This window comes from Patagioenas fasciata, chromosome 5, assembly GCF_037038585.1.
Source record: "Patagioenas fasciata isolate bPatFas1 chromosome 5, bPatFas1.hap1, whole genome shotgun sequence".
NCBI classification, from domain to species: Eukaryota; Metazoa; Chordata; class Aves; order Columbiformes; family Columbidae; genus Patagioenas; species Patagioenas fasciata.
In genome coordinates this window covers 4,169,825-4,196,026 of record NC_092524.1, presented here as the reverse complement: position 1 = coordinate 4,196,026, position 26,202 = coordinate 4,169,825, and the positions used below count along the sequence as shown (strand labels likewise).

The following is a 26,202-nucleotide window of genomic DNA, read 5'->3' as shown; positions in this document are numbered from 1 at the left end:
AGGAAGACACAAGGCGCTTTAGTGATGTGATGTGTTATTAATACAGAAACAGCTACTGGTGCTTTATCTGAAATATAATTTTATACTGGGTTTTGCATCAGCTTCTTTACTATATTGTTCCCTAATTAATAATTAAAACCAAAGTGTCTGACTTTTCAAAAGGACAGTGTGAAAACATCTGAATATTTCCAGATTGTGTAATTTAACCGGTTAAGTTAGTGACAAAGCAGCAGCTGGATTCCAGCTTTCTATTTCAGTAAGAGACATTACATCTTCCAAATAAGCCAATGCTATAAGAAATACTACTTATAAAAACAAAATTACAGAAAAACAAAGGTTTTAAGATGGCAAGATGGGGAAAAGGCTGCCACGAAAACAAATATGCCACATGAATATCAAAGATCAGTTTTAACATCAATATAATGCTGATGTAAAGAAATACGACTGTACCTTCTGGAAGGAACTGAAAATGTTGAACTAAATACTGGCTTTGGAGCAAAGAACAAATGCTTTTTCCAGTCAAGACAGAGGTAAAATATTGATGTAAAACCTTGCTAATGATTGTCTATCAGTCCATGTTTCTGCACACTAACTTGTTATTTAGATTTTATTTTGCATGTACAACTATTTTACCCTACACAGAGGTGCAAATACATTTTCTCCCAGTGAACTGTGCCCTGAATGTTCTGACAGCAAAAGGGTTCAGTAGAAGTAGCGCAAACGCCTCACTGTCTCCATCTTGTGGGCATAAATGAATGTTGCAGCGCGTGTTTGTCTCACCACAATAAACCTTGACTCAGGAAAACATTCAATCATGTGCACGAGTATGTTCATATATAGGAAAATCTTCTTAGAGAATCATTTTGGTTTGGAAAAGACCTTTAAGATCATCAAGTCCAAAGATTAATCTAGCACTGCCAAGTCCATCTCTAAACCATGTTCCTAAGAACCTCATCTACACGTCTTCTAAACCCCTCCGGGGATGGTGACTCCACCACGGCCCTGGGCAGCCTGGTCCAATGACTGACAACCCTTTCCAGGAAGAATTTTTTCCTAATATCCAATCTAAACCTCACCTGGCACAACATGAGGCCATTTCCGCTTGTCCTGTTGCTTTTTACTTGGGAGAAGAGACCAACACCCTCCACGCTCCAACCTCCTTCCAGGTAGTTCTCGAGAGTGATAAGGTCTTAACAAGCACTTAAATCACGTGCTTAAATCCCACTGACTAAATTAACTGTGATAACGAGCTTGTTAAAACCAGTAGAATATATTTGTGGTGTGTTTTTTTTTCCTTTCTATAAGTAATTAATGGAACAGAGCACCATTTAAACACAAAGCAAGAATGACATGTAATACTTAAAAATAAAGGCGCTTACCCGCTCGTGATGTCATCAGCTCTGATATTCTTGCCCAACACATCCCCGTCACTCATATAGCCGGTGGCATCCATGGCGATGCCTTCCAGCTCCATCTCATCGCTCCCCTTGTCCGAGATGTCCACGTGGCAGACGCTGCTGCCGCGGGTCGCCAGCTGCCTCCGCAGAGGCGCCGAGTACACGTAGCGTCCCGCCTCGGTGTTGATGAAGCGGCTGGCGTTCCCTCGCGGTGGGTACCCGTTGCCCATGGATGGAGCGTCGCCTGCCTGCAGGCGGGGGCTGGACTGCCCCAGTCTCCACGACAAGGGGGTGGGTCGTCCCGTCAGGCTGAGGATGCTGCGGCCGCTGATCTCGGTGGTGACGTTGGTGTCGAAGGTAGTTTCCAATGTGCTGAAAAAAAAAAAAAGAAATGCATTTTATTAAGCGTGGCTTGCTATATAGAGCTATTTCAGGTGATGCTACGCCCTGAACGCTCACAAAGTTATATATCGTAAGTAAAAGCATTAATGAACTCATTAACGTTTATGAATATGTAAAGGGTGAGTGTCAGGAGGATGGAGCCAGGCTCTTTTCAGTGACAACCAATGGTAGGACAAGGGGTAATGGGTTCAAACTGGAACACGGGAGGTTCCACTTAAATATGAGAAGAAACTTCTCAGTGAGGGTGCCAGAGCCTGGCCCAGGCTGCCCAGGGAGGTTGTGGAGTCTCCTTCTCTGCAGACATTCAAACCCGCCTGGACACCTTCCTGTGGAACCTCAGCTGGGTGTTCCTGCTCCGGCAAGGGGATTGGACTGGATGAGCTTTCCAGGTCCCTTCCAACCCAATCCCATTCTGGGATTCTGTGATTAACAGAATTTACCTGCTATAACACCTTGAAAGTTGGGTCCATTCCTCCAACACCGTTCTTAAATAACATTTCTCTTGCACCCGGGCCAGCAAGTGTTCAACATATATACGAGAAGACTTAAGCAGGAACTTTTTAATGGATTATCCACAGTATCAAAGCATAACTTTTTCATCTTCAATCATATATAGCTCTGTTACACCACTGCTGCTCTAGGCAAGGGAGTAGGATATTAAACTGACTAAAGGAAAACCAACTACAGTACTATTTCTCTGATACATTTTCTTTTTTTGGCTGTATTCATGAAAGCCCTAACGCTCTGGAGATGTGTCCAGCACCAAGATGGCTGTTTTATCTACACTGGGGAAAGGATTAAATGAAACGAATAAGAGAAAAGGCAAAACAAATTTATTTTTCAATATATATTCTATCCATTCATGAACTGAATATATTTTCAAAATATTGATAATGTTTATAGAGAGGTCTGGTTACAAAAGCATTTTAGGTCACAGCTTGTAAATACAGTTTCTGACTAGAGTCAGCTATAAGAAATCTTCCACTGTCCACATCTGAGACTGTGAATATGTTGCATCCGTCCAACAGCACTGCCAGTACGGCCTGGGAACGCTGTGACCACTTATCTCAGTAGTGACATTGGTGTCAAAAGTATTCTCCAACATGCTTAAAAAAATAAATGCATTAGATTAAATGTAGACTGCTAACTGGAACCTTAAAAACGGGATGGTGACACCATGAGATTTCAGGTGATGTGTAGGGATTGCAAGACCCTACAATCTTAACACTCGCAGCTTAGTTGCAGCTCATTTAGTTGCAGCTAATCCATAGCTGCAACGCCTTTTGCTCACATTAACTCCCATTTTCCTTTCCTGCTCAGCTAACACAGTGTTATTTCTTTTTTTTAATTGTGGATATTTGTTAAAATAAGCAGCATTGTACCGTTCACAGCGTGATGTTATGTGTGCGCTGCAAAAACCTGTGTATCCTCCAGTGACAGTAATTAAATCATAATAAGCTGTCATGTTAATTGAAATTTGAAAATATAAACAGCATTGGGAGTTCATGTTTGCAAGCATTGCCTCGGTTTTGGATACAAAGCCAAAACACAAAGTGTTTGCCCAATGAACTCATTCAGGGCTGAGGTCCATAAGGTACCGAGCACTAAGTAGGACCCCGACCTCATCAGGGGCCGAACAGCTTATTCTCCCAAACCTCCACTGAGAAGATCTGAGTCACAGAGTGTTTAAATGTAATAGCAGTCTTTGTTTATTTAGAGCATATTTTAAGTATTGGCAAAGATTTCCAAATGCTGCTTTACAAAGAAAAAGCAGTGACATACATGGATGACTAATAATATTGGAAAAATCTGTTTGCCCAAAGATTGGTCAGGAATTCAAGTTATGCACTTGATAAAGTGGGTCAAGCACAGTTCACCTGCTTATTTAAACAAAATATTACACATAGGTGGAGATGGGTGCAATGCACTGAAATTGTTCAAGAGTAAGATGAAGAAACATTTTAAACCTTAACCTACACTCAACCACCACCTAACACATTTAACAAGGACTGATTATTCTCCACCTTTGATTCTATATAGAACCCGCCACCACCAATTACTCATTGTAAATCTCAATAAACACTGAACATAGTTCAGAATCTGTGCTTTAAAGACAAAAAGTACCAGATCAGTATCTTCCGCTGTCAGCGTCAACTGTTTTTCAAGGATGCAAAGCAGCCAGATTACGAGATGTAAATTAAGAGCACCGTGATTTCCAGTTTCTGATAAACAAAATCATGACGTTACCTGTGAGTGACCTGGGTTCCCCGTAAACTGGACATGGTTTCCTCTAAGTTCTGCCGAAGATCAGCGATGTTCTTCACAGTTCGTAACCGCCGAGTTTCTGGATCCTCTCCTACGTGGAAAATAAACCATTAGAAAGGACAAGGCATGAAAAAACCGCATCGCTGAGCTGCTACCTCTGCCTCAATTTGTCTCAAATGCATTTTTTTCTGACTTTCTGTTCTTTAACACCCTAAAGCGATCACGATGCAGATTCCATGTCCCTAGGGCAGGCACCTGCCGTGGCCACAGCCAGCCCGGGAATGAGCTCTGTGCTGTTCACTTGATGTCACAGGCTGCCTTTGCACCAGATGTTGCTGTATTGTCGTTTCCCCACATGACCCAATTTAAATCCTGGTTAACTTTCAACCTCATTACAAGATATACTCCATCAATACCACCCTTTCCATCTCATATATTGACACAATTTAAATCAACCCGACACGGCCAATTTCTCCAATATTAGATTTTCACCAGGCCTTTTTTCTTCCCATTTTAAATAGGTCTCATTCGACAACAGCAGCTTTCCAGTAAAATTGTGTTGACTGGGCGCTCCATGCTGAGTGATGTTTTAGATAAAATAGCAGAAGTTTTTGCTTGTCCACAGCACAACATCTATCGTGGCTTCAGTGTGCTACATGACACGAAGTTGGGGGGTGACTTTTACTTCCCTTGGCACTTAGAAATCCTATTCTTTGTACACTCTGTTCCAAAACACATTTATGTTCTGTTCTTTAACTACAGAAGTAGAGTTTACATACATTAAAAAATTCCTTGCAGTGCCTCAGAATAATTTATTTTTATAAAATTAATAATTTAATTAGTGCCTCAGCATAATTTATTTACTTGCTCTCAGCTGTCAATTAAGAAACGCTTCAGTTGCTAACTGAGAAGGAAATGATTTCATTCTAGAGGGTGAACAACTCATGACTAAAGAAAATACTACAGCGCATTCAAAACTCTTCGAAGTTCACAAGCGATGCACTCTTAGGCTGCCAGGACACTGCTCACCCATGCTAGTTTAGATGGTTATCTATATATTACACAAATCAGAAGTGTTAAGGATCAGATAAACAGGCTGTTGTTGGAACTTTCCACATTCTTTGCTTTAAACTTCATGTTTCTACTACTCACCAAAGTGCTGGAGCCCTGACTACAGTGAACGATCTAGGGAGGGGAAGATAGACTTTAATGTTTATACAGTCATTAGCCTTTCTCAGACGAACAACATTGGCTCAGGTAGTGCCCACATTAGCTAATTTTTTTTAATAGGTCTCTACTCCCTGAGACACAATTCACTTGGGCCAAATGGTCAAACAATTACGGTCTTGTTGGACTGGAAACAGCCACTTAACAAGACAGATTCCTTGAGCCAACGGGTCTCTGGGACAGGAAATATTTTCTACATTGATGGATCTACAAATTTTTGCAGTAAAGAACATAAAATATTTACAGGCCTTTAGCCTAGCAAAGGTCACAGTGCTCTTTTACGGATAATTTCTCTCATAGATACGAAGGCAAACAGTAGATAACTTCTTAAGAGAACATAGATAAGACTAGATAAACCAATTCATATTGCGATCATTCTTATGCCTAAATTGATACAAAATTTTTACTTAAATGGCATTCAATTGCTTAACACTTAAAAGAAAGACATTGTATAGTGCCACTACAACTTCATTATTTAATCCCTTAACTCTTAATGAATAGGCAGTATCATTAAACTATTTAGCTTGCAGTTTTCCTCACCTATACTCTCTTTTGGTTTATACGTGCTCCTAAATTAAAAGCATCAGTAGCTGCTAGGTAGGGAGAGCAGAAATCTGTCTCTTATTTCTTCTAATTTGTTTGGCTTGAGGGACCATTTTGTTTTGTGTGCTCCTTTTCCCCCGAGGCCCCTTTATGGAGTGCTGCTCGCTGGGGGGTTTGCCCGCACACAGCTGCGTTTGGCATCTCCATTGTTTGAGGCTGTCGCTGTCTTCCATTTCTGGATCCCAAAACTTACGTATTCTACTTGAACAATAAGTTTGTATTTATATAACATCTGTCATTAAAGACTAAAGACCTCTGTGATCTACAAACACTTCTCAGTTTACAGGCTGAAATACATCTAGGCTATATGATGGTTAATGCTGAAAAAGCGTAAAGCAGCTGGACACTCTGTGTTTCTTACTGTAAATTGGCTTCTATATTTAAATATCACCCAAAAAATGTTCTGAAGAATTTTATCCCTTGTGCCATTATTTGCCTTTTAAATATTTAATCCAAATATATCTCTCCATCTATAAATCGTACACCAACATATGCTCACTTATGCACTTCTGCAGCCCTTCTCCTGACCAATAACTTTGCCATCAGCCTATGTGCACACAGGTGTAAATGCAGCATTGACAGAATATGTAATGTGGTATGAAATTAATCCAATTGTGAAACTTCTAGCCACAGGATTTTCCCAAGCAAGACAATCCATTTCGTAATTCATATTAAAGTGGAGGACATCAAGATTAAGTAGATAAAAAACCTGAGGTATTCTGCTGATGAGATATACTGCAATAGTATGCAATACTCAAAGGCACAGAAATTGCTGAAATTGGAATAGGAGTAAACTTCACTGTGACTCCAGAAACACATTTTAGATCTTTAGTAGAATATGTTTGCTAAAAATTGCTTTGTTGTATTGATAAATTTAAAAAATTATTGGTAATTATCATATTAATAATATACTCCTTACATTACCAGGAATTCTAGATAAACATACGAAGTACTTTCTAACTTCGACTGCTACCATTCTAATCACAATCAGTTTGAGCTTGTGTATGCTGGACACAGTAAACTTAGTTGGATTTTAATCTCCTATTGCTGCAAAGAGTGCTTCACAAATTGATCAGAGTGAGTGAGTCAATTATGAGATTCCTCCAAACCTATATATGAACCAAAATATCAAGAAAATTAACTTAATCTCTTCTGTGAGCTCTGAAGCAAAGTTTTAAAAAGTAAAAAATAAATACCAAAAGTTTGGGAATACTTAGGATCTTTATAATAGCTTAATCTGAAAAGGCGCTTCCATCTAGAAAAACATTAAGTGCCCAGAATTCAAGAAATTGGGGGGGGCACACAATTGTGTAGAACTTGAGCATCTAGTGTTCAGACTATTGACACCCTGTTTCCATCGCTGAAGAGCTGAAAGAGATATCGTAACTAGTAAGAAATAAAGCTTTGGGAAGAAAACCAAACTAAATCCCCCCTAAAGAGGGAGCTCCTGACTACAAAACTTGCTTTAGCTCATTCTTATTTAGCCAGGCCACAATCAGGAAAATTCGTGTTGCAAGACGTACCTGAGAGGTCCTCGAGAGCAGGCTGTCCAGTTTTGACATAAAGAGCAGAATCCATGGTGACCCCCGCTGTGGTGGCCTCGGCTGTTACGTTCCCTTCGTTGTCTGTCTGCGATCTGGGAGGCGAAACAAAAGAGAGACGTGCAGCCACCCTCCATCAAAAGTACCTCAAGAACAACAACTAGACGATCGCACCCGCCATCAACCGCTCCGTCCTCCTCCCCAGAACAGACCGGCAGACTGATTTTACATAATTCATTAGTCCCATGTTGAACTATGTCCTAGAAATGGAAACATGCACTCAGCTGTAAAAAATAAAAAATTCATAGTCAAAGGCTCCACAGCTCTTTAGTCGGGATCTTAAGACACTTAGATTTCCAGCTAAATTTTAATGCTCCATAATATCATGTGGCTAATCTGATCCTCTCTAGTAAAGACTGTATTCCACAAATATAAAGCAGGGAGGGTGTGATGGCACGTTACACTCCTGCCAAGTTCTTTGATAACTAGCAATGTCACTCACTTGTATTCCAACATAAATGACTGGGTACAACCAACTTGAAACTCCAATTTATCGTCTGACATTGTGGCTGTCAGGTAGCGAAAGGTGATGTCGTAAGAATCTATTGTCAGGTTTGAGTAATACATCTTGACTCATGTAATTTTACTAGTTTACTGTGTTTTGCTCGTAGAGCCAGGTCAACAAGCGGCTGGAAGTTCACCTACCCAAAGGGTAAGTGCTGGACAAAAGCGAAGACGCAGCAGGGTATTATTATTGCAATATTTTTAAGTGCCATTGACCCTGTGTGAAATGTAGAACAACTTCTAATGTCTTTTCTTAAAAACAAATGAAAACTCACAAAACCCAAAAACCACCCAAACCAAAAAGTAAGTCTACAAGTAGGTAAAAAGTCTAGATTAAAGTAACCTTAAACTGATAGCAGAAAAAAACCTGAGACTACTACAGCAATGCATTAACAAGTGCATTCCTCACATGCAGAAAGTGTTCAGATAGTAAATTTATAATAATGCTATATATTTGCCTTGGAGATCAATACAATATGACTTTCCTCTGTCCTTTTAAAGCCAGCAAGATTATAGATTTTGGCCTTTTTTTCTCCAATGCTGAGAAGTAAACATGCTTTTTTTTAATTCTCAGCATTTTCTCCAGTTGCCAACAGGTAGGTGGCATTACTGCTTTTTGTAAAAAGTCAAATAAATACCACCTAGAGTTTACCAGTGTGTGTAGATTATAGAAAATGTATGGATTGCATCTGCTTTTACACTTCAGATGATGTTCAAATTTAGATATGTTCAAACTAAAATGAACACCAAACAGAGTGCTTTGCATTTTATCTTTTGATAGGACATCGTAGTGATAAACTTGAGCCAAAGCATCATGAACACATTTTTGGATGATAGGAGAGATAGATAAACAAGAGTGCAATCAGTTTGCAATCACAATTTTCTATTTAATTATGGGTTAAAATAGTACAAACCACACTGGCAATATTTAACTCCAGCCTCCAAAAATTACTACTAGTAGATCCCACCTACAGCCAAAGATACAACAATAATGCTGATATAGGTAGATTAATCCAAGAGCAAGGGAAATCAAGCACTGTACTATTAATACAAGTTTTAGATGAATTTTTCCCAACTGGTTCCTTTCCAAGCGACCACATCCCAGGAGGACATCTGGCATTTTATTCCATGTGCACAGGGAGAAAATTCAAGGGGTCAGAAGACTCAAGGGTCGCTCTTCCCATTTGGTATTCTTATCTAGGCCTTTTGCATCCCTCTCCTTCAGGTTAATTCCATTTACATTCACTTTTATTTAAAAAATGTGGCAAACCATTTCTTACGCTACATCTCCCAAGAGTTGAAAGGCAAAAATGTGTATAGTAGAACTGAATAGATGATGGGAAAAGGAGACAAAGATGACCAAAGGTCATGAATAGCATCTCTACAAGTTAAAACTAACCAGGCTAGGACACCTTAGCCTAGAAAAGACACATCCAAAGGGAGGGAAGGATATGATGGAGGTCTCTCAAATCAGAAGTAGCAAGAAGATGATGAAGACAGAACAGTCAGTTTCATTCTCTTCCTATGAAAGAATTAAGCAGTGTCAATGAAAACTAGGAGATGGCTGTCAAACCCTAAAATCCCGCCATCTGACTGAGGAATTTCTTGTGTCATGGCTGGAGAGCATGTCCTTAGGAAGCTTTTTTATTGATTTTCCTCTTGTTGCTCTTCTGCACCTATCCTCTACTGCCACTGTCCAACAGAAGATGCTGGACTAGAAGGAGGTCAGTTGTGACCCCAAATGGTTGCTCTTTTGCTTATCTCATTCAGGCTTAATACGCAGAGTAGAAGATTTTGTGCCTGGCCTTACTCATACTATGAGATCCATATTTTTACTCCGTTTTTTAAGATTTCCCATTTCTACTTACAGTGCAGCAGTTTTACCACTGTTAGCCACACCAAAGAGCATGAGTGTATATGTGATAAATGGGCATTGCTAGAACTTTTAAAGCTCTGATGCATAAAGCAAATCCACGTGGCACAACAACAGGTAAGAGCAGTACCTGGTTGAGAAGGTGTCAGCATTTTCTCATTTTAAGCATTGGTACAGCTATTATTCACCCTCCTTTTTATCATAGTTTCTTATACATCTTAGTCTGACAGCCTTCCCCAACAGTTTTTGTGTCAATGTGTGTATGTTATCTACTCTTTAAAGCAAGAAACTTTTACATGACGTGGCATTCATCATTCAGCGGGTTATGAGGGTGATGAGGGATCTGGAGCATCTTTCTTGTGAGGAAAGACTGAGAGAGCTGGGGCTGTTCAGCTGGAGAAGAGAAGCTGAGAGGGGATCTCATCAGTGTTGATAAATATCTCAAGGGCTCAAGGGTGGTTGTCAAGAGGATGGACCAGACTCTTTTCAGTGGTCCCCAACAACAGGATGAGGGGCAATGGGCACAGACTGAAGCACAGGAGGTTCCATCTGAATATGAGGAGAAATTACTTTACTTTGAGGTGCCAGAGCCTGGAACAGACTGCCCAGAGAGGCTGTGGAGTCTCCTTCTCTGGAGACATTCAAACCCACCTGGACACATTCCTGTGTGATCTGCTCTGGTGAACCTGCTTTAGCAGATGGGTTGGACTGGATGATCTCCAGAGGTCCCTTCCAACCCCAACCATTCTGTGATTCAGTGATCTTACTGCCTCACCCCCCTGAAGGAGCATCCAAAATGAATCTTCCTACCTAAGCATCGTGTTCAAAACAGTCAACAGGAGAAGCTGACCGTACCTGTACATGAAGGGAGCTACCGTGGCGGTGTTCGGGTGGCTGTATTGCTGTTGGGGATGAGGTAGCTGAACACTCACGGTATTGCTCCCGGTGGTGTGTGTCGTGGCGGCGGGTCCGTTGACGGTTTGGCTGCTGCTGCTGCTGTTGAGGCCTCCTACGCCCTTTCCTTCCGAGGAGGCGAGGCTGGACGAGGAGCTGGAATGTCTGCTGTCCAGCTGGGACTTCTGGTGAGAGAGCCCCGAGCCGGCTTTCCCGCCACGGCTTCTCTCACCTTCCTTAGCAGGAACGGGGGCACTTGAGGATTTCCCTGTGGTGTTTTTCATGCCTGGTTTTGGTATTCCGCTGTGCGAAGGGGCAGAGGGCTCCTTCTTGGCACTATTGAGCTTTCCTCCTTTAGGGATAAAGCTTGCGATCTTGGAGGACTTTTTTGGCATCTCTGTTGTTGCTAGTGCTGTCTGTTCTTCTTTTGGTTCCTCTTTCACATCCAGCTTTTCCGTGATAGACGTTCTCTTTGCAACGTCTTTACTTTTCTCCTTTTCTTTCTGCTTTTCTTTATCCTTCTCATTACCCTTGGGAGAGCTTTTCTTATTAGTCAGCGCCCGGCTAAAAGTCCTTTGTGCAATTCCCTTGAGTGCAATTTTGGGACTACTGGACATGGATCCCGGATTGTTCACATTCTGGTTGGTGGCATCGATTTCTTCGCTCTCCTCGAGGCTGAGAAGCATCTCTAGCTTTTCACAACTGTTGTCCCGAGACCCCGGACCCTCGAGCGTTGTCCCTCCCGCTTTGGAGCCTCCTTTGCTATTGAAGAGTTTTAATTTCTCCAGCATGGATTTCTGACCGTTGGGAGCCGTTTTGGCGATTTCCGAGGGTGGCTTTGGAGGCTCCGACACGGGCTGCTTGACGGATAACATGGAAGACGTAGCGGTGTGCTTAGCACTGAGGGACTTGCTGCGCCAGGGTTTAATAGCGGAGCTGGGCTGAGGGATGGCTGATGAGTTATTGCAACCAACAGAACTGCCGCAGCTTTGAACGGAGGATGAGACATTTTCATTCATTCCTGTGGGCTGGGAGGCTGTGCTGTCTGCAGGCTCTGGAAAAGCAAACAAAAAACATCCCCGAAAATCAACATAGTAGTAGCTGATATTACAGCTAGTCTGAGATTCTTTCTGTAATGAAATATTAGGAACTTTACACTAATAACATTAAGATGATAGATACATATCACTATTTTCAACATCAGTATCACGTAAAGAAAATAAAAGCCAGTTTTCTTTTCCTACCCAGCAGAACAGCAAGGAGCTCCAACTATGTAATTTACATTTACTTGCTGTTTCAAGGAAAAGAAAGAAAAAGAATCTCCTCCAATTCAAACCAAAATGTGTTTTGCAACGTCTTCTCCCTTATTAAGTCCATAATACCTTTTCATTAGCAAAAACACAGCACTAAGGGTTCCCTCTGCTTTTGGCACAATATTTGCGTCCAAGTTTGATTCTTAGAAAAACCACAAACGTATAAAAGAAAAATGCGAGAGTAAGGAAAAAATTAAAACTGAAGTCCTTTCAGTTACGGGGAGAGGGGTGAAATCTTCATATGCAAAAGGCAGAAGAAAACTCCCTATACAAAAATAAAACCACTTGTGTCCTTACGCAAAGAACCTAAATTAAGTATTACCACATATCTTAGTCCAGCTATAAGAGAAACTAGTGGCAGTAACTGCACAGCCCTCCTCCCTCAGAGAAAGCAAATATTTTCTTTATTTAGTTCCTTTTTAATGTTATTTGCTCTTGTTAAGAAATTAGTCCAGAGCCTAAAGAGAGCTTGAAAAATCACACTCACCTACCAGTGGCCACTTCTCCTCTGAAGTTTCTCTTTGCAGAGTTTCCTTTCTGGAGACGTTACTCTCTCAATTATCACAAATATGTTTTCTGTTAAACTGCTCATGTTTTCAATTAACTTTTGTCATCTCTGTTTGTTCGCCTGCCCAGCAGCCTGCTGGGGATTAACGGCTCTTACCTATATTTCCCTGCCCTCCAGCAATAAAGTAAACTGTGTATAGAGCTGCATTTTTTTAATTCAAAAATCAACAGCGGTTGAGAGCGTGCGTTTTCGGCAGCAGGAGCAGCCCTGTGAATTCAGCGCTGTAAATCACGAGCCGCTGCAACCACACAGGGACTGTTTTACTTCGCTTTCAGCTGCTCAGTGAAGATACGGCTCTGTTAACCTCCCCTCCTCTGATCCAAACCAGATCTACTGCAGATTTAAAGCACATACATCTTCCTGACTTAGGGGAGAATCGGGTTTCTTAGAGTATTAGAGTCTCCGTAACAATAAACTCAGTCATTTCTTGTGGTTACGGACATAGCAGGAATTAATGATACTTTAAAAAATATTACTGAAGTCAGAAGGTTTCCAGGACTCTGTTATTAACCAATAACTGTTATATTGGCCAGTTTCGCTAGTCCTTTTCCCATGGCAAACGACCCACATGGATATGGAAGGACGCAAGAGTTGGATTACAGACACAGAAAGGAATAATACTTCTTTTAAGCTAGTGCCAGCCTGCTGACTTCCCGGGCATTAATCCTGTTTTACTCCAGTACAGAAGGAAAACCAAGCCAGCAAATGTCCCAAACAGCAATACCACCTTGTCCTCTCAGCTCAAGCCAGTTCAATCTGATGGTTTAAGGAGAACTAAGAAGTGACAGCATAGGAACAACAGTGACTCTGGTGTAAGTGACCCACCATCAGTCCTGCCCACAGGGGAAGGAAGGTCACAACTAATTCAGAAGCTGTTGGAGATGTTACTCTCTCTGCTTTCAAAAGCTGTGCACCATTGCTTTTGCCTTCCTGCCTCTTTACCATACACCACTGCTTTGTTATTATTTTTATTTCCTGAAGTCCTCCTACTCATCCTAATCTACTTCTTATTGCAACACCGCACCATGCTCCTTTTGTAAACCCTGAACAAGCAAGCCTTTGTCTCAGCCTGCCTTCCACAGAAGACACCAAGCAATGTACTGAAAGCTTCATGAAATTCCCAATTGTGCATCATTTACCATTAATTCATTCACCTTCTTTAAAAAAAATAATAATTATCCATCTCAGTCTCCGGATACTTCCATAGAAAGTGGAGATTCGCAGTATTTCCAACACTAAGGTCCTAATGCAAATGCATTTTGGCCTAATCAAGCTAAAAAATGAAATCTCAGCACAAAGCATACCCATGTCCATAAAACATCAGAGCTGTCTGAGATTCATGAACATGCTTAGGACAAATTTACGGCTGGGTCCAGGAATGAACCCAGTGTACTAATCAACATGGGGAGGGAACCTTCTACTTTCTCAGAAAAACAGAGTTTCAAGGAGTAATGGGACTGGGCCAATATAAGGGTGACAAATTGAAAACTACTGGTAGGGGATCCCTCTACAAAGTAGTGCTTTTGGCTTTACACACATATAGAGAAGGCAGCATGAACTGGGGGAAGAGCTGGTTGTACACTCATGTGGTACAACATGTGCAGCAACACAAACCCGGCCAGAGGTGAAACTGTGTTCAGTCGGAGCTGGCAGCCAACTGAACAGACTTGGACAAGAAACCTGTGTTCTTCTCAAAAAGGTTCGTAAGACTGTGAAAAGAATACAGGCAATGCGTGTAGCATTATGAACAAAGCCATCCTGCATCCACCAGAACTCAGAGTCCAAGCAGAGTCCTTGCACGAGCTGCGATCCATAGGTTGAGGAACATGCCTGAGATAGGAGTGACCCAAGTTCCAGGTCCGTAACCCCGCTGTAAAGCCCGATTCCATCTCAACACCGAGTGAGCTGTTAACATGCTGCAAGAGCAGCTGTGGGAGCAGAAACCAGAAGCAATCCACATCAAAACACGCTTCCTGTGAGCTCTACAGTGTTCTCCTGAAGTGAATGGAAGGTGAGGAACATGCAGGACGTCACTTCTTCCTCACACTCCAGGTGAGTGCTCCAGTCCATGGACTTTTGGGGAAAAGGCTTTGTCTGCATCAAGTGAAATGGCTTTTTTATCGAGTACCGAAAGTATTTTTCAAAATTTATTTCCCAACAAAATTTTTCATTTCTCCTTTCTCTGAATGTTTTCAGGATTTTATTTTTTTTATATATTCTGTTGGTCAGTGACCAAAATACACTTGTTTGTTTGTTTTTAAACACAGCGTTTGCTTTGTTCCCAACTCCCCCACATACACCCTCCTATTTGGAACCTAATTGTGCTGCTGTTGCCAGTGGTGTAGGATGAGCACAATGTAACTCCATTTACAGAGCTGCTCCTCATTTACAGACATGCCAGAGAAATCAGAATTAGCACAAGAATACTATGACTGTCATATTTAAAAAACTGAATATAAGGGGGATGTTCATGTAATTTCCAGAGTCTCTACCTAACATTTTCCAGGAAGTAAATTCTATGAATGTTGGATGCTACGCATCGGATATCAATGAAAAATATTTAGAAATTCTTAAATATACATTTTAAGCTTTGAGAAAGGAAAGATCTTTTCTTACATATGTATAGAGGATTTTGATTCATACTCAGGTCAAATGCAGTGAAACTGGAAATTCAAAGTCCTTGAGTTTTTGTTATATTGCACCACACGAAGTTAATACACATTCATGAAAAACAGCCTCAACTTACGAAAACTTCAGCCTGTTAAAGATTCTCTGTTTCTTTCTTACGAGCAAGTCTGCTGGCTCTTTCACTCCTCAGCCCAATCTTGGTAAACGAAAGGGCTTCTGCTGCCAGAATGTAGATTCAAACGCGAGGTTTCCTAATGAAGCAGTAACATCAATATGTGGATAACACATCAGCATGCAAAGGGGAACGTGTTATTCAGCGTAGCATAGGCCCTTCTTTCATGAAAAGCAGAGTAGGTTTCATGCATTCGATTAATAAGCTTATTATTTCCCATGTGTTCCTTTGTAAGGGAGATATTTTCATTCTTCAGCAACCTGCATTAACTAAAACTGACTATAAAAGAAATGTTTTCAAACCCAAGCTACAGCCTACAATAAATAATGACCGCTTTCCCCTTTTCACAGTCAAATCTCGGCCTGAAATCTATTTTGTTCCAAGCGTTCCTGTTAAAAAAGATGTTGGTGGTCTAGTTCCAATGCCAATACGCACTGTAGCATGGGTAAATCTGATTTCAGCTGCTCCTGCAAACTCTTAACTGCATCTGCGAACCTACCCATTTCTGATGGGAAAAAGAAGAGTCTGAAGGCTTATGATTTAATTCTTCCACTGCAGTCTTTGAGACCTTATGTTATAATAAGTTCAGGAGAAAATATACGCAATTTCCTATCATTCGTCATGTTCGCTCTAAGCAAGCGGACTTTGCTTTGCTGTAACTGAAAACTTTCAAAACCAATCATTACAAGCAAGAAAAGCAATACAAAGACAAAGGATGTTCTCATAGTTACTTCTCCTTAGGAGGGTCAAGAACTTAACAGCATCTTAATTCATTTTTAGAATGAATAAGCTGTCATTTTTTATTCACAGCTATGGGGAAAAAGATGTAAGAACTTCTCATGAAGAGAAATATCTTTTAGTCTAGCCCATAGATTAGATAACCGAGTTAAAAGCAAATCTACAACAAAACTCTAATTTAGGAAGTAAAAGCAGATCTGCTCTATCACATTACAGTGTCAGAACTACAGAAACCACTGTGGCAGTTTCATCATTTCCCATCTATAGAAATATACAGAAAGACTGGTGAGTCTTGACCCTTCCCATCCACCCACCAGAAAACTCTCCTTCAAAGCACTACAAATAAGAGCCCTACAGAGAAAAGCTTTTTAGCTGAGCTGTTCTCTTCTTCAGTAGCGATTTATCACGCTCAGCAAAGCCCTGAAGTATGGAAATGCCTGCATTTCTGCCAGGGGCTGGCTATAAAAATCACAGTCTTTCCACAATCCAAACCACGAGCAGGTAGAGCAGAACTTTCCCAACCAGAGCAACCTGGCACACAGCCCTTCCTCAAAACAAGCACAACTCTGCTGGCCCACAGAAGTTTCTATTTCGATTGTAATGCTGTTGACCGGAGAGCTGGGTGGAAGGACTGGCTGATTTACCGGCTCTGGGTGGACAAGAGCCAAGGCCTCTACCTGCAAGATGACTGAAGCCTTGTGTTGTCTCTCCTACTCTAGACCACAACAAAAAGCAGCAGAAATATTTTCTTAAAGCAGAAATTGCCAAATCAGGAAATTCTGCAAACCCAAGAGAAGCCCAGATAGGCAACATTTTGCTTTGCTGAGTAAAAAACCTCCACCAAGCTGAGCAGAATTGGTTCCTGCAACTTCTGTCCACATCTGTGAAGGCCTTTTCATCCACACAGAGCTCCAGTGAAACGACAGTTCTGCTGTTGACTGGTGTTTACGTCACCGAGACTCAGCATTTTTGCTGAGGTGCCGGGAAATAAAACGGGAGCACAAGCGACCCTTTTCTCATTGTCTTGACATAACCGACAGTTCAGTTCCTTGGTGTTGTTTAGTTAATGTAAAATTCAAAACAGTGTCCACGTGACTGCCTAAGAAAGACGTTGGAGGGACCTCTATCGACCACATACTGGTTAGATCATCGGAAAAATAATAAAACCATGTTTCCTGTGCCATTCGAAAAAAGTCACACTCTCCATTTAATACTAGACAAATACCATTCTTGCTCATTACTCTCATTTTCTTCTCATTGTGTGTACAATCTAATCCCCCAAGAGTTCTCATAACAGAGTTATTCAGAAGCATTAATGAATTCCAGGCAGGGAGCTGTGACGGAATCTTTCGTTAGGTTTTACAAATAGCTGGGGTGGACAATATGTGCACTTAGCAGCCTTGATCTAACACATCTCTCCCGCATGTAGGTTATACGAAACACACCATGTACACGTTAGTGGTCTGAGATTTGCACTTAGGGAATATTGTCCATTGGCCTCTTTTGATTATTGTAACAGTAGTGGCTGCAGTCTGGGCTTGGAATGACCATGGAGGCAGAATTTTAACAGAAAAGGGACAAGCAATAAGAAAAAAATACCAAAAAACCCTCCCACTGACCAGTCAATACGCCAAGTTAAACTACTTTTTAACTCAGAAATGTCTTACTCTACTCAGTAAGAAGTCATGCAACTGTTCAGCTGTGAAGAGTTCAGTGGTAAAAACCAACGCACTCTTGAACATGGATAATCTATGTATAAACAGAGGAGTCAAACCACACCATAGAATCACCAATACTTTACCATCATCTATACTTATTTATTGTATACAAACACACACGAATATGCAAAAATCTATTACATTTTTATATCAAAACCAGCTGACAGGCACCCATTACTTTTTATATTGGGGTCTTCATTTCCTCTCTCTGGTCAATGAAACTACTCTACAATCTGTAGCAGCAGATCTTTCAAACCAGGCCAACATGAAGGTACCGATCTGCTACTCATGGCAGTAAAGAAGGGATGGGCCACGGCTTTACGCTCATCAGCCACTCCAGAGCTGGTGGCAGTCACAGATTTTTTAGGTATATTTGGTTATGGATGAGAAACAGGCAAAGGTTCAGTAGAGAAGCCAAGAATGGAAGGGACCAGAGAGGTTGAGTGATGTTCTTACCCAGGGAGAGGAGGCTGCTGCAGGTGTGGTAGAAACATGCTGGCACTTACAGAAGTCTGGGATGTAGTACCATTGCTGTTTGCTTCCCTGTGATTTAACATTCAACTTCCATTTCCACGGCTGTGCTGGCACAATTCACCCAGCAATAAATTGACAATAAATTGTAAATATTTATTTTGAAAGGAAACATCTAGGAGCTGTGGGCCAGCTCTTCAGCTGGTATAAATTAACGTGGCTCCAGTGCAGCTCTGCAGATGTACACTGGGCAAGAAGCTTCTTCTCAAGGCTACATTTAACTTCAAAGCTCAGGATTTTATCCTCATTAACTATACAGTTAAGAATATGTCATTGGCTATTTTTTTAGGATTTTTGTTTTCAAAAACTTCACTTAAATACATTTTTGGCTTGTTTTAGATATGTAAAAATCTTATACCAACTAAGGCAAAGTTATGTGGTCCTGTAAAGCTCCACTTCAGCTCTGATTAAGCCTTCAGTCAGCCTTCGTTTAGGCAAAAGAGGACATACTTTTTAATGCCAAATTCAGCCAGCTGGGAAGTTGTAAAATTAAGCATTAATATGATTTACTGCATACTCATATCTTGTCCTATAAATGTGCCATACTGCTTGTTATATTCTGACAGTCTTGAAGCTGTTTTATGGGCGCACACCCAACAAAAATATGTTGCTGCAGATTCACTAAGATGAGCCAACCTTTCAAAAAAAATTTGATTAGAAAAGTGAGAGGATACAGACAATACCCCAGGATACATAAATGTATCAATTGCCCGAAGATAAGCGCTTTGTTTGACACTAATGACTCTCATGAGGGTCTCCTTATGATATAAGCCAGTAACCTTATGTTTGGGGAACACAGAGGCAATAATTCATTTGCTTAATTGGAGAAATAGACTGGGTCAATAACATTACATTCATTGCCGCCGACTGAAAAGTTCTGCACTTAGAAAGGAGGAATTGGATGCCTAAGTCTAAAATTTCAAAACGTCAGCTATGCAGCAGTACTGCAGAAAAGAAATGGGAGTTACAATAGACCACAACCGCACACCTCTATAATGGGACCCTAAGGAAAAACTAACGGCATTCAGGAACGCATCATGGGTATCAGATATAAGACAGAGAACATCAATATTCCATGCTGCTCAGCACTAGGGAACGATATGAGGTGAAGCATCACGTCCAGCCCCAGCACCCCTCCAAGAGAGACTGACCGAATGGGAAGAGGCCAGAAGAGATCATCAGGACATGTGAGAGATTTATCACAAAGAACCTATGAGAAGAAGGTTGAAATAGTTGGGGTTGTTCAATCTAGAAGAGAGAAGACACAGTAAGCCTTCAAATATATGAAGACTGCTATAAACAGGACAGAGATCCAGGAAGAACAAAAATGATCTTAATTTTTAGCCAGAATCATAGTTTTATATTTTCTTTACGACCAAATGGACACCAGAAGGGATACACTTATGGTGACCATCAACCCCATGTCACGAGACACTTCAGAACGGAGTATTACACACCTCTCAGGTACAGGTACAGCTGATTTTGCTTCACAGTGAGAGAACAAACTCCCCTGGTTATTTATTCTAGAAATACATAATGTACGCTGCAAACATCATAATTTTACACAGTTCTTTAGATGGAGTTAAAGCCAGAAGGCAAGTCTACACTGCAAAGTTACGACCCAGATTTGTGTAAGGATATTGAAAAGTAGTTTTAGACTAAGGGACAAAAAAACTCCTATAGATTCTCCCAAGGAAGAAAGTACAAGCCAAACCACCAGGTTCTCAGGGCATCCTTCGGATTATCCCACATTATCCCACATTTCTTTCTCAGTTTTTATTTTTTTCTCTTGCCACATCAAATTCATGATCACTGAACTATATTCAAAGCAAAATCAATTATACTGATCATTTGGGAAACACCTTAAATGCAAGTTATACATAAAAAACTGGATAGGGTTATGCCAGAATCTGCTTTTTGGTAGCGCATACAGTAGAACAATAGAAAATTACAACTGTGCTGGTTATGGATTTGTCGAGACAAATTATGTAAACTTATTTTACCATCACAGGCAGCATCCTCAACACTAACCAGAATATGCTGTTTGCTTCATACTTGACCTAGATGAAACACTTACACATTTTTTAAGGGTGGAGGGACTGAAATTTGTTAAATTATCATACTCTAATTTTGTTGAGCCAATCACATTTGTTTCCCAGTGAAAATCTGAAAGTGTGGGTAAATTGGTTGCAAACTTCAAGGATTTACGCCTCTTTAAAAAAATAAAACCTTTGCCACTTTTGCAGTCCTTTTAATCTTAGTGATTTCTGCAGAGTCTTATCAAGTCAACACTTTGAAAGTAAACATTAGGTTAATCTAATTTTAGAGGAAGAGAAACCTAAAAAGAAAACTAATAAAAAAAGAAGGATATAGAACAGGAGTGAAAGTAACTGCTCCAAAAAATCAAATTAAACAAGTTTTTTCTAAATGTATACGGACACAATTTTCAGTCATGAAGAAAGTTATAACTGCCAAAATAATAAAATAATCTTTAACTTACTGTTATCTGTTGCACGAGCCAACTGTTTCATTCTATAAAATCACTTCCCAGCTTTCTGTCATCCGCACGCTGTTCATCGATAAGGAATCTTTCCATCTCAGGAACTCGGCTTATTTATGCCAGTCTCTAGTGAACTGTTAAACCTTTCTGCTGCTCTTTTTTCCAAAAGCCTTCCTCCCCCATCGCTCCCCCTCCCTCTCTCAGCAGCCCCGCAGAGCTGGGCTCAGCGCTAGTCCCCTGGCACAATTAAAACCGGTTTCAGTGATGATCTGGCAGTTTGTACAAAAAGGGTTGGTGCCTCTTCAGTACCCACTGAAGTACATCCACAGCATCATGCTGCCTATAAAGGACCTTGGTTGAGATAACCAGGCTTAATTTCATATTTCTGTCTTATTTAGCAACACGTCTGTGTGCCACCGGAGGTTGTAACAACACCAACAGGGAGCACTGAAAAACAGGGAGTCCTCCCAGTCACAGATTAACTTTGTAGGTTTGTATTAACTCCTCCTCCTATAACATACCACCCATCTGAACATTTCAGGGCTATATAGACTTTGATTAGTAAAGATGTCACTCAAAACGCTCAGACTTATTATAACAACTGTCATATATATACGTGTATATAATACATATTTTATATATATATATAACAACTCTTATAATATGACAGTTTATAGCTTCTATGTGCTACCAACATTACAAAGACTTTTTAAGCAGACCAGAACATCACAAACAGTTTTGAGATTGCTTTAAAAGACAATCCCTACCATTCTCTCTGAAAAGCACCCCCTTGTTCCTTCAAGATAGTTTCTGAACAACAATAATCAACCACAGATCCCAATGAACCTCAAAAACCATAGTTGTTCAGTACAACACCAATAAAAGAACTCTTCTCCATGCTTAAAGACCAAATCTAGAGGACCCGCTTTTATTTTAACTCTTCTTACTCAGCCAAGCAATCCTGCCTAGTAACTCCTCTAGCCTGATCACTTAAATGGACAAGACCACAGAGGACAACTACTATTTCAGGCCTGAAGAGACTGACTTGCCAACACTGGAGTGTTGTTATTGTCTCCTACAGCTGCATGAATATTTTATAAGGTAGTTATGAGCTGTAGATACCAATTGAGCTGGTATGAGGAAGAAATTTTTTACACTGAGCGTGGTGAAACACTGGCCCAGGTTGCCCAGAGAGGTGGTGGATGAACCATCCCTGGAGACATCCCAGGGGGCTCTGAGCAACCTCAGTTGGTGAAGATGTCCCTGCTCATGGCAGGGGGTTGCATTAGGTGACCTTTGAAGGTCCCTTCAGCCCAAACTATTCAATGATTCTATAAGCAGGAGACAGTAAGGTTTATTTAACTTTTTTCTTCCAGAGGACAACAGTCACTTGAAATGAGTTCACATCAGCCAGGTTGGTCATTAACACACCCAGCATTGAAACGTTCCATCACCAAATAGAAACAGATAATGGTTTGGGTTTTGCATTAAATATAACACTTGTTATCTTGATAATCTCAATCATTAAATATCAAAAGGAAAGGCTTTTTCTTTGGCCAGGAGAAGGGGGAGATGAGGTGGCACTGAGTACTGGAACAGGCTGGTCATATATGTAGTTTCCAGCAGGAAAAGACTGTACACAGTAACCTGTGCCAGGCCCAAGTCAAACTGGCTCAATGCTACAGGAGCTGAATCCCATATCTCATCTCAGCTGCCATAGTTGTCGTGATAAACACCCCTGTACCTGCACCCAGAAGAAGCCTCTTCTTCCACATTCAGGCTTCTATGCTGCATGCGACTATAAACGGGTAAAAAAAATAATAAAATGCTAACTTTCTAACAGGAATTTTTATCATGCTTTACAAGTCTCAGAGCTCTTTCTTCATCACTTTCTAAAATTATTAGAGTATTATTTGGCACAAAGGCAAAAGCCTGCATTTTGTCTCTGTTTATTATTATGGATTTATTTGGAGTGGAAAAACTTCATGAGGTTAACCAGAACATAGGGGTTCCAGTGAGGAGGGTTGTGGAACATCACTTGACCATCCTGCACTTGGTACAGGAGACAACTCGGTCATTCAGAACATGAAATATTTCATCTGATTTTCTGCACAGCTACAGAAGAGGGCTGTTGTCCATTTTCATGTGCTTAAATCATTTTTTATTCAAGAAAACTACTAGGGATCAACTGAGTTGATCTTAAAGATAATATAGTTCAGAGAATTTTGCTCAGTAATTTATGAGCAAGAACTGTAACCTGAGTCTGAACATGAGCACTGGGCAAACATAAAATTTCGACTCATTATGTCCAATTTATCTTTTTCAATGGCTAATAATCCTCACTCTTAAAATTTCTATCTAATTTGTGGTCTGAATTAGGCTAATTTCAAATTCCAAACAAATGGATACTTGTATGCTATCTCTAGAGGCAATAAAGAATCCTTATGACTCCAAATCTCCCTCCCTGCAAAGTTTCTTGTAGATAACCTTTCCTTTAGACAAAGAACATAAATTAACCTTTTAAATACCTAAAGTTTTTCCAAATCTCTGCTCATGCAGTGCTCGTCTTTTCCCAAGCCCATTTAAATACTGCTGAAAATTTTAACCTTCAAGATGCTGCTCACAACAACTCCCAAGTTTTGATCTCATTACACACATCTCCCCTTGCTCCTTGTAAGGACGAGAGTCTTCCCTCTCTATTTCTAAAGTAGCATCTTTAAATTGAATCTTGGGGTTTGAAGCAATCCATATCTGCCACTTTTAACTGACCTTAAACAATGCTGAATTCAGGACAAGCTCAGTATCACATATAACTAAGCTGTAAGAGTGTTTCCCCACGTACTATTTGTATCAATGAAGGATTTAATATGAAACATTTGAGTAATTACTAAGATAAATTTCCAGTGGTTCAGTTCCAGATTTAGGATTTTCTACTCTTTACACAAAAGGGCATTTAAACGAATAAACACGGATTTCACAGTAAAGTTGGCATGCAAAACTACATCAACTTCAGTGAAATAGAATATTATCTTCTAAGCCAACTCTGGACAAATGCTGTTGTGTGGGTTTTTTTTGTTTTGTGGGGTTTTGTTTGGTTGTTTTTTTTGTTTGTTTGGTTTTTAATTTAATTTTAATTGATGTGTGCGGTCTAATTAATGCAACAGGAATGCACAAGCACCTTAGAGAATCCCCTGGTGCCCTTCTGAGCAATGAACATCCAGGAATCAATCCCACATGGATTCTTATACATCTACTTGTGAAAATCTCTTCAAATTTAAACCTGTAGAGCTGCAGTGAGTCATTTGCACTAAAGCCATGACAAGACACGCCATGCCCTTTTGAACTATACTTTTAAATATAACTGCCAACATATAAAGTGCACACATTTTTAGCACACATTTGGCATATGTAACCATACACCGATAAGCCTGAGGGGAGGTTACATTTCCTTGTCACTAACTTGGTAGTCAGCCCTATTTTGATAACACAAAGTTAAAAAGTTATAGGAAAGAAATGCCTTAACTGCCCTTTGAAATACTGTAGTATCTCTTCCTATTTAACTATTTTATACTTAGTAAAGTTAAAAGGAAATATTATTTAAAGGTATCAAAATGTGGTAGGACACTTCTAAAATATTAGAGATTTGTCTTAACAGGTAGAAATATCAGTCCTGAAGGATGCTTCAATTTTCCTTTGCCTTTTTTCCCCCCCAGAGTCTCTTAAATAAATCACTGGTAATTCTAAAGTCAATGTCCACTATACTTTTAACACTTTGCAAAACGAACCATACGTTTAAATTGTAGAAATCGTAGAACAGCCAAGGTTGGAAGAAACCTCTGGAGATGATTCCTTCCACCCTTCAGTGGAAAGCAGGGCCTGAGAAGTTACCCAGGGCTCTGCCAAGGCAAGTCCTGAACAGCCCCAACAAGGGAGATTCCACCAGTGCCTCTGGACAAACTTCTCCGATGTTTAATTCTCCTAATATTGAAGAATTTTATTGCTATTCCTAGCCAGAAATTCCCTTAAATAAACTTGTGCTCATAGCCTCTTGTCCTGTCACCATGCATCCTTGTGAACATCCTCTACATATTAAATAAATGTTAAATAAATACTGCGTTCCAAGTTCAAAGGGATCCCCCAAAATTCGAAAGAAGCGAAAGGAGCATCAAACAGAGTAGCACATGCTTTTCTTATTCTCCTGCCCACATAGTAAATCCGCACCTGGAAATCAATACACGCGGAGCTAAGATTATAGCTGAGTCAGCAGGATCTGGTTTCTGAAACCCCTCATGAGACTTGTAGAATATCAAGTAATTTTGCAAAAACACTGCTACTAAACCAGCCATTTATTTCCTCTGAGTGCATTAATCTGTATGCATGTATTCTTTTCTTCCCTTTGTACTAATACCACCTGTTTAAGAGAAACCTGACGTTATTAGCACTGCCTTCTTCATAAATTTGAACAATACACATTTCTCTTCATCTCATTTGGAAACAGTCAAAGCCTGGTAGTGATTTTTTTTTAACTGACATTTTAACTAGCATTCAATGCAAAGGAAAAGTGCCATTTTTCCCACAGACTTCTACTGCCCTCTGTAGGATTATTTTAAATAAAATATTAGGAACAAAGCAGAAGAAAAAACTAAAAAGGAAGTATGTATGTCACATTACTATATCACTTCATAAACATACTGCAGATGGCATATTAAGCTGATGCTTCCCAGTGCTTCATAAGTTCAGGTATTTTACAGACTATGGATACAAATCGGGAAGTCATAAGCAGAATGTTCCCATACAACATCACCAGACTTGTGCAACTGCAAAATGAACACCGAGTGCCTGAAGGGCAGTGACGACAGGGAATACAGGAGGGTGTTCAGAGCTTGTAAAAAACAGCCACCATTTTGCAGAACTGCGGATTCCTATCAAAGCGTGTCTCAAAAGATACTACATTTCAGGTAGCAATGCAAGGCACTGAAATAAATTAATCAGAAAATCTACTGTATCGAAGTCTTTACTGAAGTTGTATGCGCCGATATCTGAGTTTCATCCTTGATACTACCCAGGACAGCTCCGTGCCTTCTTGCCATGGACAAAACCACCACGTTTATTTATTCTAAATTGCACACACTAATAAAATTCTGGGTATTTTTTATTTATTTATTTATTTACTAGACAATTAGAAGGACATGGTAACACGGGGCCTCAAGATAACTAGCGACTAATCATTCGCATACAGGCACAAAAATTTAAAGCTTTATTTGCCTC

The 26,202-nt window shown here is 40.3% G+C and overlaps 1 protein-coding gene across 9 annotated transcripts in view; it reads right to left on the bottom strand.

Annotated features, from left to right (window-relative positions):
• The window catches only part of NAV2 (neuron navigator 2), a 368,230-nt gene that overhangs the window by 95,818 nt on the left and 246,210 nt on the right, over positions 1 to 26,202 (bottom strand). For all 9 annotated transcript variants that reach the window (XM_065839241.2, XM_065839242.2, XM_071808810.1 and 6 more), the window contains 4 exons: positions 10,728 to 11,820; positions 7,418 to 7,530; positions 4,047 to 4,155; positions 1,380 to 1,769 (listed from right to left, as the gene is read on the bottom strand). In XM_065839241.2, coding sequence (XP_065695313.1) covers positions 1,380 to 1,769; positions 4,047 to 4,155; positions 7,418 to 7,530; positions 10,728 to 11,820 — 1,705 coding nt within the window. The remainder of the gene's footprint in view (positions 1 to 1,379; positions 1,770 to 4,046; positions 4,156 to 7,417; positions 7,531 to 10,727; positions 11,821 to 26,202) is intronic.